The sequence below is a fragment of the Sesamum indicum genome, linkage group LG8, assembly GCF_026168435.1.
Source record: "Sesamum indicum cultivar Baizhima isolate 11 linkage group LG8, ASM2616843v1, whole genome shotgun sequence".
Lineage (NCBI taxonomy): Eukaryota > Viridiplantae > Streptophyta > Magnoliopsida > Lamiales > Pedaliaceae > Sesamum > Sesamum indicum.
In genome coordinates, this window is record NC_142664.1 from 29,072,779 (window position 1) to 29,086,437 (window position 13,659).

Consider the following 13,659-nt stretch of genomic DNA (forward strand, 5'->3'; position numbering starts at 1 on the left):
TATTTAGTAGGAGACAAAAATTATTATTCATTGTCAAATTATATTTGTTTTATATATATATTTATATATATTATGAGTATGTATATAATTTTTTTAGTCGTAGGGCCTATAATTAGTGTAGATTTATTTTGACAAAAAATAAATAAAACACTGTTTCAAAATATCACAAAAACTTCTAAAACAAATCAAGACAAATATTATCTATATTTTGGCCATATCATAGATAAATAAAATTGAAACTAAACATTATGAACATGCCTTGGGAAACAATCCACGGCGTGTTTGGTCGTCCGATATATATATATATATATATATGTACATCTAGAACATTCTGACCTGACGGTCATTCTCCCACCACTTCCTTTTTATTTTTATTTTTGTTTTACTTTTTAAGTCTCGCCAGATCAAGTGGAATTTCCTTTAATTGTATCCGCCTCCTCGCTGTCTGAAGCTCCTCTCCATAAACCCTAAACCCTAGCACAACCGCCTCAGAAGAAAGCAGAAAGGAAATTTCGAAGCAGCTATCTCATACTCTCGTGGAAATGGCGACTGCCGTTCTTCTCAGATCTGTCCGTCGCCGCGAATTTTCTTCCGCTCCTATTTCTGCTTTCAAAACCGTACGTCTCTGTTCCGGAACTTTTTTTTTCCCCCTGATTCATTGTTCTTTTCTTTTCTTGTTTTGGAGTGCTTGCGTGTGATATAGTGTGTTTTATTACTACTTAGGATAATATCTCCTAAATACTGATGTTCTTCTCCGGTAATCTAGCTGGATAATTTATTAATGATGTTTTTCATTTGCTGAATGTTTGAACACTTTGTTTTTCTGTTTAATGAAGTGTAAAATTCAGATCAACTGCCGCCTGAAGGGAGTGGTAATAAAAGTAGAAAAGAGAGGACAGTATGGTGTTCTTTTTTTTCTTCTTTCATCATTACTTTTTTTAAAGAAAAAATATTAGTTGATGAAGAGAGATAAAACAGTTATTCTCTGTGTTAGTACGACTCTGTTAAATTGTATTGTGGTTTTCACTATATGATGTATACCCAAATTCGTTGAGCAGATTGAAAACTTCTTCCTGTCAAGAGGCTGTTGTTTTATTCTCTTTACTTTCTTTTGCTTTATATGATGTGAGTTAGACACATTATTCTTGAATTATATGAAGCATCATTTGTCAAACTTACTACGAATCCATTGAAGCTCACCTATGACATCGATGAAGGGTTTTACATGTTATCTTAAGCCTTTGTGCTTTAATTAGTTTATTATTAATCACTTAAAGACAAATTTCCTGCTGTTACTGAATGCTATATTTTGTACTTCATACTCAGTTAACTGGAAACACCAAACCATCATGGGCTCTGGGCAACAAGTGGGCAGGTCTAGCCAGACCGTTCAGGTATATTTCCTGTTATAGTTTCATAAAGTTAGTTCCAAAACCACGGTTTTCTCATACTGAATGCACTTCCTTCTTGGTACAGCACAAAACCAGCTGGAAATGAAGTAATTGGTATTGACTTGGGTACTACAAACTCCTGCGTTGCTGTCATGGAGGGAAAGGTGCCACTTAGTTATTAAGTTGATAATTACTTTGTACTACTTGTTCCTGATTGGTTCACTCATGTGTAAAATGATTTTTTTGGTCAGAATCCAAAAGTTATTGAGAACTCTGAGGGTGCTCGGACGACTCCATCAGTGGTTGCATTCAGTCAAAAAGGAGAGCTTTTGGTTGGTACGCCAGCAAAGCGACAAGCTGTCACAAATCCAACCAACACAGTCTTTGGAACAAAACGCTTAATTGGTAGACGCTTTGATGACTCTCAGACGCAGAAGGAAATGAAGATGGTCCCTTACAAGATTGTTAGAGCTCCAAATGGGGATGCATGGGTTGAAGCAAATGGACAGCAGTACTCCCCAAGTCAAATTGGTGCTTTTGTTTTGACAAAGATGAAGGAAACTGCAGAGGCCTACCTTGGGAAGTCTGTGAACAAGGCTGTGATTACGGTTCCTGCTTATTTTAATGATGCTCAGAGGCAAGCCACCAAAGATGCTGGCAGAATAGCAGGCCTTGACGTACAAAGAATTATTAATGAGCCTACTGCTGCTGCGCTTTCCTATGGTTTGAACAATAAAGAAGGTCTTGTTGCTGTGTTTGATCTTGGAGGTGGAACTTTTGATATCTCTATTTTGGAGATATCAAATGGTGTTTTTGAGGTATAACATACTTATTGAGCAGTTTCAGCTATCCATGATTAGAGTTTGTTCTAGTTCCGTGAGCTGACTACGGTTTACCCTGCAGGTGAAAGCAACAAATGGTGACACATTTTTGGGAGGAGAGGACTTTGACAATGCTTTATTGGAATTTTTGGTGAGTGAATTCAAGAGAACGGAGGGAATTGATCTTTCCAAGGACAGGCTAGCTCTGCAGAGACTCCGAGAGGCAGCTGAGAAAGCAAAGATAGAGCTTTCTTCTACATCCCAGACTGAGATTAACTTGCCCTTTATCACCGCTGATGCATCTGGTGCAAAACATCTTAATATAACTTTGACAAGATCAAAGTTTGAGGCTCTGGTCAACCACTTAATTGAGAGGACTAAGGCCCCTTGCAAGAGTTGTCTGAAGGATGCTGGCATATCAACCAAGGAGGTCGATGAAGTGCTCCTTGTTGGAGGGATGACTCGCGTGCCGAAGGTTCAGGAAGTGGTTTCTGAGATCTTTGGCAAGTCCCCAAGCAAAGGGGTGAATCCAGATGAGGCGGTTGCTATGGGAGCTGCCATTCAGGGTGGTATACTCCGTGGTGATGTCAAAGAGTTGCTTCTCCTTGATGTCACTCCCCTCTCACTTGGTATTGAGACACTGGGAGGTATCTTTACCAGATTGATCAACAGAAATACCACAATTCCGACAAAGAAAAGCCAGGTGAGCCACTCATTTCATGCATGTCACTTTAGAACATTTTATGTGCAAACCTTAGATGTTTAAATTCTTATTTATCATTGTTATATTTTCAGACATTCTCAACAGCTGCTGACAACCAGACCCAGGTCGGCATCAAAGTACTTCAGGGTGAGCGTGAAATGGCTTCAGATAACAAACTCCTTGGTGAGTTTGAGCTTGTGGGTATCCCCCCAGCTCCTAGGGGCATGCCTCAGATAGAAGTGACATTTGATATTGATGCGAACGGAATTGTTACTGTCTCTGCAAAAGACAAGACCACTGGCAAAGAGCAGCAGATCACCATTCGGTCATCCGGTGGTTTATCAGAAGATGAGATCGAAAAGATGGTGAAGGAGGCCGAGTTGCATGCCCAAAAGGACCAAGAGAGGAAAGCATTGATAGATCTCAGGAACAATGCGGATACCACAATCTACAGTATTGAGAAGAGCTTAAATGAGTACAAGGACAAGATTCCAAGCGAAGTTGCATCAGAAATTGAGTCTGCTGTTTCAGATTTGAGAAATGCAATGACCACTGAGAATATTGATGATATCAAGGCTAAGCTTGACGCAGCGAACAAAGCTGTGTCAAAGATCGGACAGCACATGTCTGGCGGTTCTGGTGGTGGTTCCTCTGGAGGTTCTCAGGGTGGTGATCAGGCACCTGAGGCTGAGTATGGGGAGGTCAAGAAGTAGATGATTTATATTAGTTGCTGTTAACTGACAGCTAATTTTCACTTGTTTCAGTTGAGCTACAATGTTTTCTTGACAATCGCTTGTATCTACTTGGTAGCTTGGTTGTATTAAAAGCTCAAGGACTGGAAACTTCTGAAGGAGGGATTCTTGGTGGTAGAATTTTTGTATACCTTCTGTGGAATTGATTCATGCTTAAAGCTTTAATTGCTCTAATAAATTCCATACCGTGGAGCAGAAATTTGATCTGAATTCTGATTTGTATTCCTTCTCAGTGTATTTGCTATGTTTTTGATTGTGCTATGGGAAATAATCTGAAAGCAAACTTGGTTTCTGTTGTACGTTTGTTTGTATTTTGCAACAAGTTTGAAGAAGATAATGTGCTGAATTTTTGCCTTGTTACAATTACTAAACCATATTGGTCATAGACTAAGATGTATAGAGACTAGGGACGCCAACCTTTTCAACCATAAAGTCCTTTTAACTGATTAATACATTCTTATTATTTCATTTTCATAAGTATTAAATTACAGGGACCAAATAAAAAAAAATATTAAATTACAGGGGTCACAGCTATAAAAACAAAATCAAAGAGGGAGAACTGTAAAATGACAAAATCTTAGTGGATGTGCATATAATTTGCATAAACCTCAATGAATGTTTGTGCAATTTATATAAAGGATAATGTGAGGTTTATTTAATAGTCACTAATATTAAGGAGGTAGACGTAAATTTTCAAATTTCGAAGAATTTAAGCATAATTATAACAAATTTCAACAATCAAAAGGATTTATTTATTATTTCCTATTTGGGCCAAGTGGCAAGGCCTGTAACTCATGGGTTGGTTTTCCATAGCCCAACAAATCTAAGACCAAGTCATGCTGAGGCTAGGGCTGGCAACGTGGATGATCCACATAACCAAAAAGGGCGGGTCTCAACTCTCAACTACAGGATGGATCCAGAAAGATCGGATGTGGATCCGGAAGCGGACCCGAATAGAAATTAGATGTAGGTTTAAACTCGGTGCTAAACCTCAGCCTGCCTCCTTTTCTTCTCTCGCACTCGCATTGCTCGGTTTGAACCTCGGTGTTTGAGCTTCTCCTTCGCTTTCGCTCTTGTATTCCTCGTCTTCTTCTTCTTCTTCCTCTTCTTTCTCCTCGTTGCTTTTGCTAAACAGGTATGTGAAATTGTGTTGGTGCTTTGCTGTTATTTACTACTGTGTGTTGTGATTTTGGTTAATTTATGGAGTGTATATGGGCTAATCAGTCAGGTTTTGAGTTGAATACTATGAGTGTTCTTGTTTTCCTTCAAAGATGTAGTGGATGATCATGTTATTGTTTCTTCCGCAGATTATCATTCTTATTTGTGTTGGCGTCCATGGGTAGCAAGAAGAGAGAGTCCAGTTCTATGGAAGACTCTGGAGTAGAGCTCCTAAAAGACAAGCAGCAAGTGAACTCGGGCATTGAGAATGCTGGAGCAGAACCCTCGAATAAGAGGGTAAAAAAAGAGAAAAAGAAGAAGGATACTGAAATTCCTGAGAGTGAAAATCAGAATGATGCCAATGTAGCATCAACCTCCTCAATTTCTCACAACCCTTCCATGAATTCGATGGAAAGGAGAAAACAAAGGAAGATGCTGGATAAGGAAAGACATCGAGCAGAGACCATCAAAATCGAATCGGTACCTGAAAAAATGGACGTGGAATTAAAAAGTGATAACAATGAGAGGGGTAGTACCAGTAATAGTAGTAGCGGAATATTGCCTGAGTTCCACATTGGGGTTTTTAAGGATCTGGCCGCAGTTGAGGCAAGCATCAGGGAAGCAGCTGCCAAGGCATTGGCGACCGAGTTAAGGGAAGTTCAGAAAGCGTATGATAAGTTAGAGAACAAGGATGAGGTCGAAGATAAATCCAAACTGGAAGCAGAGAAGGATGACGGCTTGAATAACTGTGCTCCATCTGTGCGGTATGCTGTGCGGAGACTCATTCGTGGCGTGTCCTCATCGAGAGAGGTGGGTTTGTTGGTTTGTCTCTAACATAGTTCTGTAATTGATTGTCTTGCTATATCGTCAAGGGATAATCTTTTGGATGGTTGAATAGGTAGCAAATTCATCCCTGTTTTCCAATGACATCCGTGAGTGATGATGTTTCTAGTTTTTGAGTATTGAACAGTACCCAAATTTCTGACGGTTGAAGGACCAAGAATATTAAATGAATTGCTTTGCTGCTGAATTTGTTTTTTTATGTTTGCCTCTTGTTAATTTCCGACCATCATTGCTTTTGTAACTTTATGCAAAACCCAGATTTCTAGTGAAACCTGTTAATTGTAGGTTGGCCTTTCTCAGTTGTCCATTCATTTGAACATATTGGAACATAGAAAATAATGAATATATGGATACACTTTATCTTATGAATAGAAGCTTTATCATTGCGAATCTTGTTGAGTAATAAGACATAGACATCAACTTCCTTTATGCATAGGCTTAGTTTACTTATCATCTGCTTTTATAATTCTGCATGGGACATTAGATGATATTGTTTGATTGATGCAGACTTAGTTGTTATTACGTCGGTCACGGATAGGATGATGAGGTGTGATGCTTTCCACTTGCATGCAGCATGTTCTTAAAAATTTACATTCAGTTAGCATACGAAAAAACTTACAATACCATATTTGACCTCTTATACATTTCCACATTAAGTCCTTAGCAACGGTTCAAGTATATTACAATTATTAATACTGGAATCAGGAAATCTATTAGACAGTAGATATTTCTTAAATATTACTCCAGATCAACTCACAGTACTTGCCATTCAAGCTTCCATACAGGCCATAAGTTTCGAAGCTCTTCACCAGCTATTCTTTTGTCAGCTTATTTTATAATGTCTTCAAGTCTAATATTGTTTGAGACTTTGTGCTTGAGAAGAGAGCAATCCTGTGTCATTTATTGGATTGGTTTATCATCTTGTTGAATAGAAACTCACTGAAAATATGTTAGGAACAGACTATTATTAGAAGATTGTTCTCTCCAATTCTTTAGGCTTCCACTTTCCATGGTCGTATATGTTTGTTTATTGATTCCTGGGAAGATCTGGCTCTTGTTTTTTGTTGTTTAAATGTCACTATTCTGGTGTCATTTCTGAAAGACTCGTATGGATGTTTTACCATTATCCATATTATGTAGAGTCATGTGTTCATGGATATTCACAATTCAGCTACAAAATTTGCTATTTATTCTTGCATTTGAATTTCTTAATGTTAATTTTTTCATTCAAATTTTCTTGGCCTTCTGAAAGAAATTGCAGTATTTTAGGCTGCGATACATCCTGTTGGCACTATTACATAAACCCTGTTGGCACTATTACATATCTGTATCCATTGGGAACATCTTGAATTATGAGAAACAAACTCAGTACTTTGTCCCGTGTACACACATGTCTCTGTGAAGCATTTATGATCATAATTACTTTCAGTTTACAGATATTATTTTCTGAAGAATATCATTTGTCGGTCCCATGTTGCTAGATCATTCCTTTTCTTGTATCTGTAAGCATAGATCTCCTTGATAACCCATTCACTTTTACAGTGGGTTGTTTTAAAAATTTTCAAGGTTTTGGAATATCTTAAAAACACATGGATTATGAGTAATTTTCCTCTCATTTTTTTCTACTGCAGTGTGCAAGACAGGGATTTGCATTAGGTCTCACAATTTTGGTTGGCACAGTCCCTAGCATTAAGTTGGATTCATTGTTAAAGCTGATTATTAATTTGTTGGAGGTCTCTTCTTCCATGAAGGGTCAGGTGGGTGAATGTCTTTCAAGTTTGTAGTTAAAGTTTGAAATTGGTGTGTAAACATTTATCTCTTTGTATAGGAGGTTAGGGACTGCTTACTGGGTCGCTTATTTGCATATGGAGCTCTTGCAAGATCAGGAAAGATAACTGAAGAATGGATCGCAGATAATAATACTCCACTCATAAAAGAATTTACAAGTTGCCTTATTGCCCTTGCTGCTAAGAAGCGGTACTTACAAGAGCCTGCTGTTGTAGTCTTATTGGAAATGGTTGGAAAGGTAATCTAGCCTACTATCATTATCCAGCACATTCTTGTCCTTGACACCATCTATTTGGCGAATAAAATTCTTTTCGTTTTTTGTAGTCATTTAAATAATTTTAAGTTCTGATGGTCTGAATGATTTGGTCACACATTATAGAAAGCTGCGTATGCTCATCATCCCCTTGTAATTGTATCATATGGAATTCCTGCCATTTTGCCTTGCCTGTTGCCTTCTGTTCTCAATTCTGCTTGATGATGTGTTAAGTCAGAATTTATTACCCTTAATCTGAACATTGATCTACAATCTTGTTTAGTTGCCTGTTGAAGCACTGTCAAATCATATTCTTGAAGCACCAGGACTTCAGGAGTGGTTTGAAGGAGCAATTGAAGTTGGAAATCCAGACGCCTTACTTTTAGCCCTTAAAATACAAGAAAAAGTTAGTTTTGACTGTAAATGTGGGAAACTATTGCCTTCCCCCTATAGCAAGAGCGCTCTCTTCGCTGCTGATCATTTGTCCAATATAGCTGGTTGCTTAAAGGTGGTATTCATTTTTGTTTCTTACAGCTTTTGTCTTTGATCAAAGGATATTGTGATTTTTTGTTAATCTGTATGTCTTTATATTTCAGGAGTCCACCTTCTGTCAACCACGAGTACATAGTGTCTGGTCTGTTTTGGTTAGTAATCTCTTACCTGATGTTGTACAAGATTTAGATTCAGCATCAGGACTAATTTCCATCAAGAAGCACAAAAAAAGTCGCAAGTGTAGCCCAGCTGAAGAAGATATGGGGAGAAATCTTCAGCGCTTCTGTGAAATAATAATTGAAGGGTCACTTTTACCCTCATCTCATGATCGCAAAAAGTTAGCATTTGATGTATTGTTGCTTCTACTGCCAAAGCTTCCTGCTTCATGTGTGCATGTTGTATTGTCTTACAAGGTTGTTCAATGTTTAATGGATATACTTTCAACAAAAGATTCTTGGCTTTATAAAGTTGCACAACATTTTCTTAAAGAACTGTCAGAATGGGTAATGCACGATGATGTTCGGAGAGTGGAGGTAATTGTGGCTCTGCAAAGACACAGCAACGGGAAATTTGATTGCATCACCAGATCAAAGATAGTGAAGGATTTGATGACGGATTTTAAAACTGAGTCTGGTTGTATTCTATTCATTCAGAATTTGATCACCATGTTTCTGGATGAAGGCCATTCTTCGGAAGAACCTTCAGATCAGAGTCAAACAACAGATGATAATTCCGAGATAGGATCCGTTGAAGATAAGGATGCTGTTGGGATACTAGGAACTTCTGAATTCCTTAAGAGTTGGATCGTGGAATCTCTTCCCAATATTGCAAAGCATATTAAGCTTGATCAAGATGCGAGGTTCCGTGTGCAAAAAGAAGTCCTGAAGTTTCTGGCAGTTCAAGGTCTCTTTTCATCATCACTTGGGACTGAAATAACATCTTTTGAACTACAGGAAAAGTTTAGATGGCCAAAATCAGCCATTCCTAATGCTTTGTGCCAGATGTGTATTGAGCAGCTACAGTTATTGCTTGCAAATGCTCAGAAAGGAGAGGGACCTCATGCTGTGGCTAGTGGTGTTGAGGCAAATGATATTGGATCTTATTTTATGCGGTTTCTTAGTATATTATGCAACATTCCTTCAGTTTCTCTATCAAGGGCCCTAAATATTGATGATGAAAAAGCATTCAAGAAACTGCAGGCCATGGAAAGTCAACTATCAAGAGAGGTACTCTGCTCTTCTAATTTATATCATGAATTGATGGTGTGGCTGTTAATAGAAGATTATAAATAATTTGAGTTTTACACACATAGATTTGTGTATTTCTCATTCCTATTACTTTTCTCTCTTGACTTCCCGTTTTTTCCCTTACTTTGTGGTTTGGGTTGGGCTGGGAGTGTCTCCAACATGTGGCCTTCTCTTATTTTTCTAAATCAGTAACCGAAATTAGAGCTTGGGCACATTCCAGGACCTCGGTCAAATAGATTTTGATGCTCTGAACCCTTGTTTTTCTTCCTCATATTATCCTTGAGTATGCCTGTGACACTATTCTTAACAATTTTGGTTTCTCCAGGAACGCAATTGTGGTCTTAGCACGGATTCCAGTAAATTGCATGCTCTGAGGTATTTGCTCATCCAACTGCTGCTTCAACTCCTACTTCGACCTGGGGAATTCTTTGAAGCTGCCTCTGAACTTGTCGTGTGTTGTAAAAAAGCCTTTGGCTCTTCTGATCTTTTAGAGTCCTCTGGAGAAGATGAACCTGAAGGGGATGGTGTGCCTGAGTTAATGGACGTACTCGTTGACACAATGCTTTCTCTCTTGCCACAGTCATCAGCTCCCCTGCGATCTGCCATTGAGCAGGTAAGTAGAAGGAGACCGTTCTTAACTTTCTCCAGCTAACCGATACTTAGTAAATACTTTACACCTCTATCCCCTTAGTGTTTTACTTACTGAATGTTTCCACCTCCTTTCCTGAATATTTTGCTTGGTTGAGTCCATCAGAACATGTCAAATTTATAGCTGTAAGCATGAGAACATTCAACATGTCAAAGTGAAATGTGTTTTGTAAAGAGACTCAGAGTCATAGTTGTGCATGCAAACACATAATGTTGAGTAGAGTGGACCAAAATGGTGCTGTGGAAAAGCAGCAAAATCTGAAAGGAGCTTTGGGGTTCAGCATATGAGAAGTTTTGATGCTAGTTAAGGGAAGTATAGATCTATTTGTTCTGCCGACAGCATATTTTGATTCGACCAAGAAAATATAGAAGCTCAACTGATAATGGATTTGATTCTAAAGAGGGGACAAAAAGCTCATTGAACGCCAGGGTTGTGGGTTTTTTAAGAGCGGTGCGAGAAATTGGATTAGCAGTTGGTTTAATTTCTCAAGGTCAATGCTTTTAGTGCTGTAAATATGAGAGTGGTAAAAGCAAAATCAAATTATTTATATACATGGCTGAATGCAAAGAGTAGAAACTCGAGTCTTATTAGGAATAAGCTTTTCACATATTCTTTGTCTAGTAAATTGCAATTGTGGTGGAAGGATGCGACTGCATAACAATGCTGGTTACTTGTTGGGAAAGTATTGATATTATGGTGATCATATTTTTTTGCAAAATTGGATTCTCTTGCTCTCCCTTTTCTGCTTTGCTTGACCATGCACTGATTCATTTTGCTGTGCCATTTTTCTTAGGAGTGACTGATAGGTTTTCTATCTGAATAGGTTTTCAAATATTTTTGTAATGATATCACTGAAGATGGGTTACTACGGATGCTGCGGGTCATAAAAAAAGATTTAAAGCCAGCTCGACACCAGAATACAGATAGTGAAGATGAAGACGCTGAAGATGATCTTCTTGGTGTTGAAGAAGCAGAGGAATCTGATGAGGCCGAGACAGGTGAAACTGTTGAGAGCGATGAGCAGACAGATGATTCTGAGGCAGTTGTGGGAGTTGATGCAGTTACTGCTGAACTACCAGAGGCCTCTGATGATGATTCTGATGAGGGAATGGATGATGATGCAATGTTTCGAATGGATACCTATCTCGCACGAATATTCAGGGAAAAGAAGAACCAAGCTGGAGGTGAAACTGCCCATTCACAGCTTGTGCTCTTTAAGCTTCGTGTTCTGTCTTTGCTGGAGATTTACCTACATGAAAATCCAGGCAAGTTTGATAACGAATATGCTTGTGCTGTTTGCCTTGGCCTCTTCTCATCAATTCCTTTTTCTTTTAAGTTTTGGATCTACTCTTTAGAGCTCACCAAGCTTTCATCATTTTTTCTCTTTGGCTGTTCACTTAAAGATGTGGATTCTTTTTGGTTGGAGTATCATTTGATTTACGTCCAGTCTTCTCTAGACTCTAGGTTTCTACCTGTCTTACATGAATGTTTCTTTTAGTAAAAAAGTTGACTCTGTTTATCACCTATGCACAGGTAAACCACAGGTACTGAAAGTATTCTCGAACCTGGCTCAAGCATTTGCTAATCCACAAACATCAGAAGGAAGTGAGCAGCTTGGTCAGCGGATATGGGGAATTATACAAAAGAAGATATTTAAAGCTAAGGACTATCCAAGAGGTGAGTCAGTGCAGCTTGCAGTACTTGAATCCCTCCTGGAAAAGTACTTGAAGTTGGCAGCAAAGCCATTCAAGAGAAAGAAATCTGCTTCTAATCCATCAAAGAAGAAACAATCTGCATCCTGGAATCGGCACAAAATGATCAATTCACTTGCTCAAAGTTCAACATTTTGGATTCTAAAGATCATTGATGCAAGAAACTTCTCAGAGTCTGAACTGCAGAAGGTTTGTGATATATTCCAGAATGCCTTAGTGGCCTACTTTGATAGCAAAAAATCTCAAATGAAATGCGAGTTTCTGAAGGAAATATTTAAACGGCGACCTTGGATTGGTCAACACCTCTTTGGGTTCCTTTTGGAGAAATGTGGTAGTGCCAAATCACAGTTCCGGCAAGTTGAAGCCCTTGAATTGGTGACTGAAATACTAAAATCTCACATTTCTTCCACTACTGATGAAAGTGCAGAAGATGCACAAAAGGTGATGTTGAAAAACCATCTTCCAAAGCTATGCGATTTGGTCAAGCACTTAGTGATCAATATGCCTGAAAAGCAGACCAGAAGAGCTGATGTGCGTAAATTCTGTGGCAAGGTATTCCAGATTTTGACAACTTATAATCTGACCTCTGGTTTTCTTAAAACTTTAGAACCAGATGGTCGCGCTGCCTGTGAATCCCAACTTGGCGACATATTTCTTGCTCTGAAGAAGCGGGTAGATTAACATACTGTTTTTCTTCTGCTGGACAAGCTCTGTTTGGGGCATTCGTGGAACTCTTGTTTGAAGCTTTCAGGTGTAAAATGATCAGAGGCAAGTTCGATCCTTCTCCATTGACCTCATAAGATGTTTCTCCTGTTGGGATTTTATTTGTTAAGGTATTGGAGTATTTGTTGAGCCTTTTCATCTGCAGCTCTCTGTTCTCTTCAAAGTGTTAATGGCGAACAAGGCATCATCATCCATTGCAATCAACATGCTATAGGGACCAGCACAATTTTGAGTAAAATTATAGTGTATGTCTTTTCTTCTAGTGACATTTTTACGGTTTGACTTTGTATGAATAGTTCTCTTCTTCTGTGGCACTAGACACATTCATTTTTGTTTTACCTAGTAATTTTTGTATTAAGTTCTGCCATCTCCTGCCTCCCTCCACTTGCACACACGCTATTTCGTGGCAGTTCATTGTGATATTTTAGATGTTTGTTTTGACGGAGACCAGACTTGACATTATTCATTACCCACAACACAAGCACATAACCTTAGACAAGTGCTGCAGGGAATTTTAGTAATAATACACACTTATTATTATTATTATGCTTAATTGATCAGAAGCTTTTGGCTGATTTTCTTTGACTAGGGATGTGGGAAGTTACGTAAGTCATGAGATCAGAATTTGATGAGATTATAAGGTAAAGCACTATCATAGAATCATTTTGTTTGAGGATGATTTTCGTATATGTTGATTCTCCTGAGTAACTATTGAAACTTCGTTATTGATCGAAATCATTATTTTGAAATCACTAATATAAGCAGAATTATACACGAGTAGGCACATCGTTGCGAAGAGAAGCCCTGAATAAAATGAACAAAATATAAAGTCAAGAACACAGGACAGAGTAGCACTACCTCCTAGGGTAGAATTAGAGTCGGACACAAGTTCGTTAAACTTGGATGTTTTTTCAGCACAACTTGGTGAAGCATACGAGGAACTAGTTATAAGCGTTCTTGAATCAATATCAACGTCATGTAAGATTAGTATCATATTCATGTTCCACTTTGTCCAACTTTATCCTCAACATACGCATGATGCTACACGAGAAAATCGTGGTTGTGTCATCTCAAAATCAAAATTTATGCCCAGTATCTTTACTATTTTAGCGATGGGGAAGGAGGTG

The 13,659-nt window shown here is 38.4% G+C and overlaps 2 protein-coding genes across 2 annotated transcripts; both read left to right on the forward strand.

Moving 5' to 3' along the window:
* Positions 1-358: 358 nt before the first annotated feature.
* Positions 359-3,877, forward strand: LOC105169310 (heat shock 70 kDa protein, mitochondrial). Its single transcript, XM_011089683.3, has 6 exons — positions 359-617; positions 1,327-1,394; positions 1,477-1,555; positions 1,643-2,209; positions 2,295-2,915; positions 3,008-3,877. Exons 1-6 carry the CDS (start codon positions 543-545, stop codon positions 3,626-3,628), a joined length of 2,031 nt encoding a protein of 676 aa, XP_011087985.1. The 5' UTR covers positions 359-542; the 3' UTR covers positions 3,629-3,877.
* Positions 3,878-4,643: 766 nt separating this feature from the next.
* Positions 4,644-12,899, forward strand: LOC105169311 (DNA polymerase V family). The gene is made up of 9 exons (XM_011089685.3): positions 4,644-4,802; positions 4,975-5,635; positions 7,300-7,425; positions 7,497-7,694; positions 7,993-8,217; positions 8,306-9,427; positions 9,774-10,061; positions 10,921-11,362; positions 11,631-12,899. Exons 2-9 carry the CDS (start codon positions 5,003-5,005, stop codon positions 12,488-12,490), a joined length of 3,894 nt encoding a protein of 1,297 aa, XP_011087987.1. The 5' UTR covers positions 4,644-4,802; positions 4,975-5,002; the 3' UTR covers positions 12,491-12,899.
* The last annotated feature ends 760 nt before the right edge of the window (positions 12,900-13,659 follow it).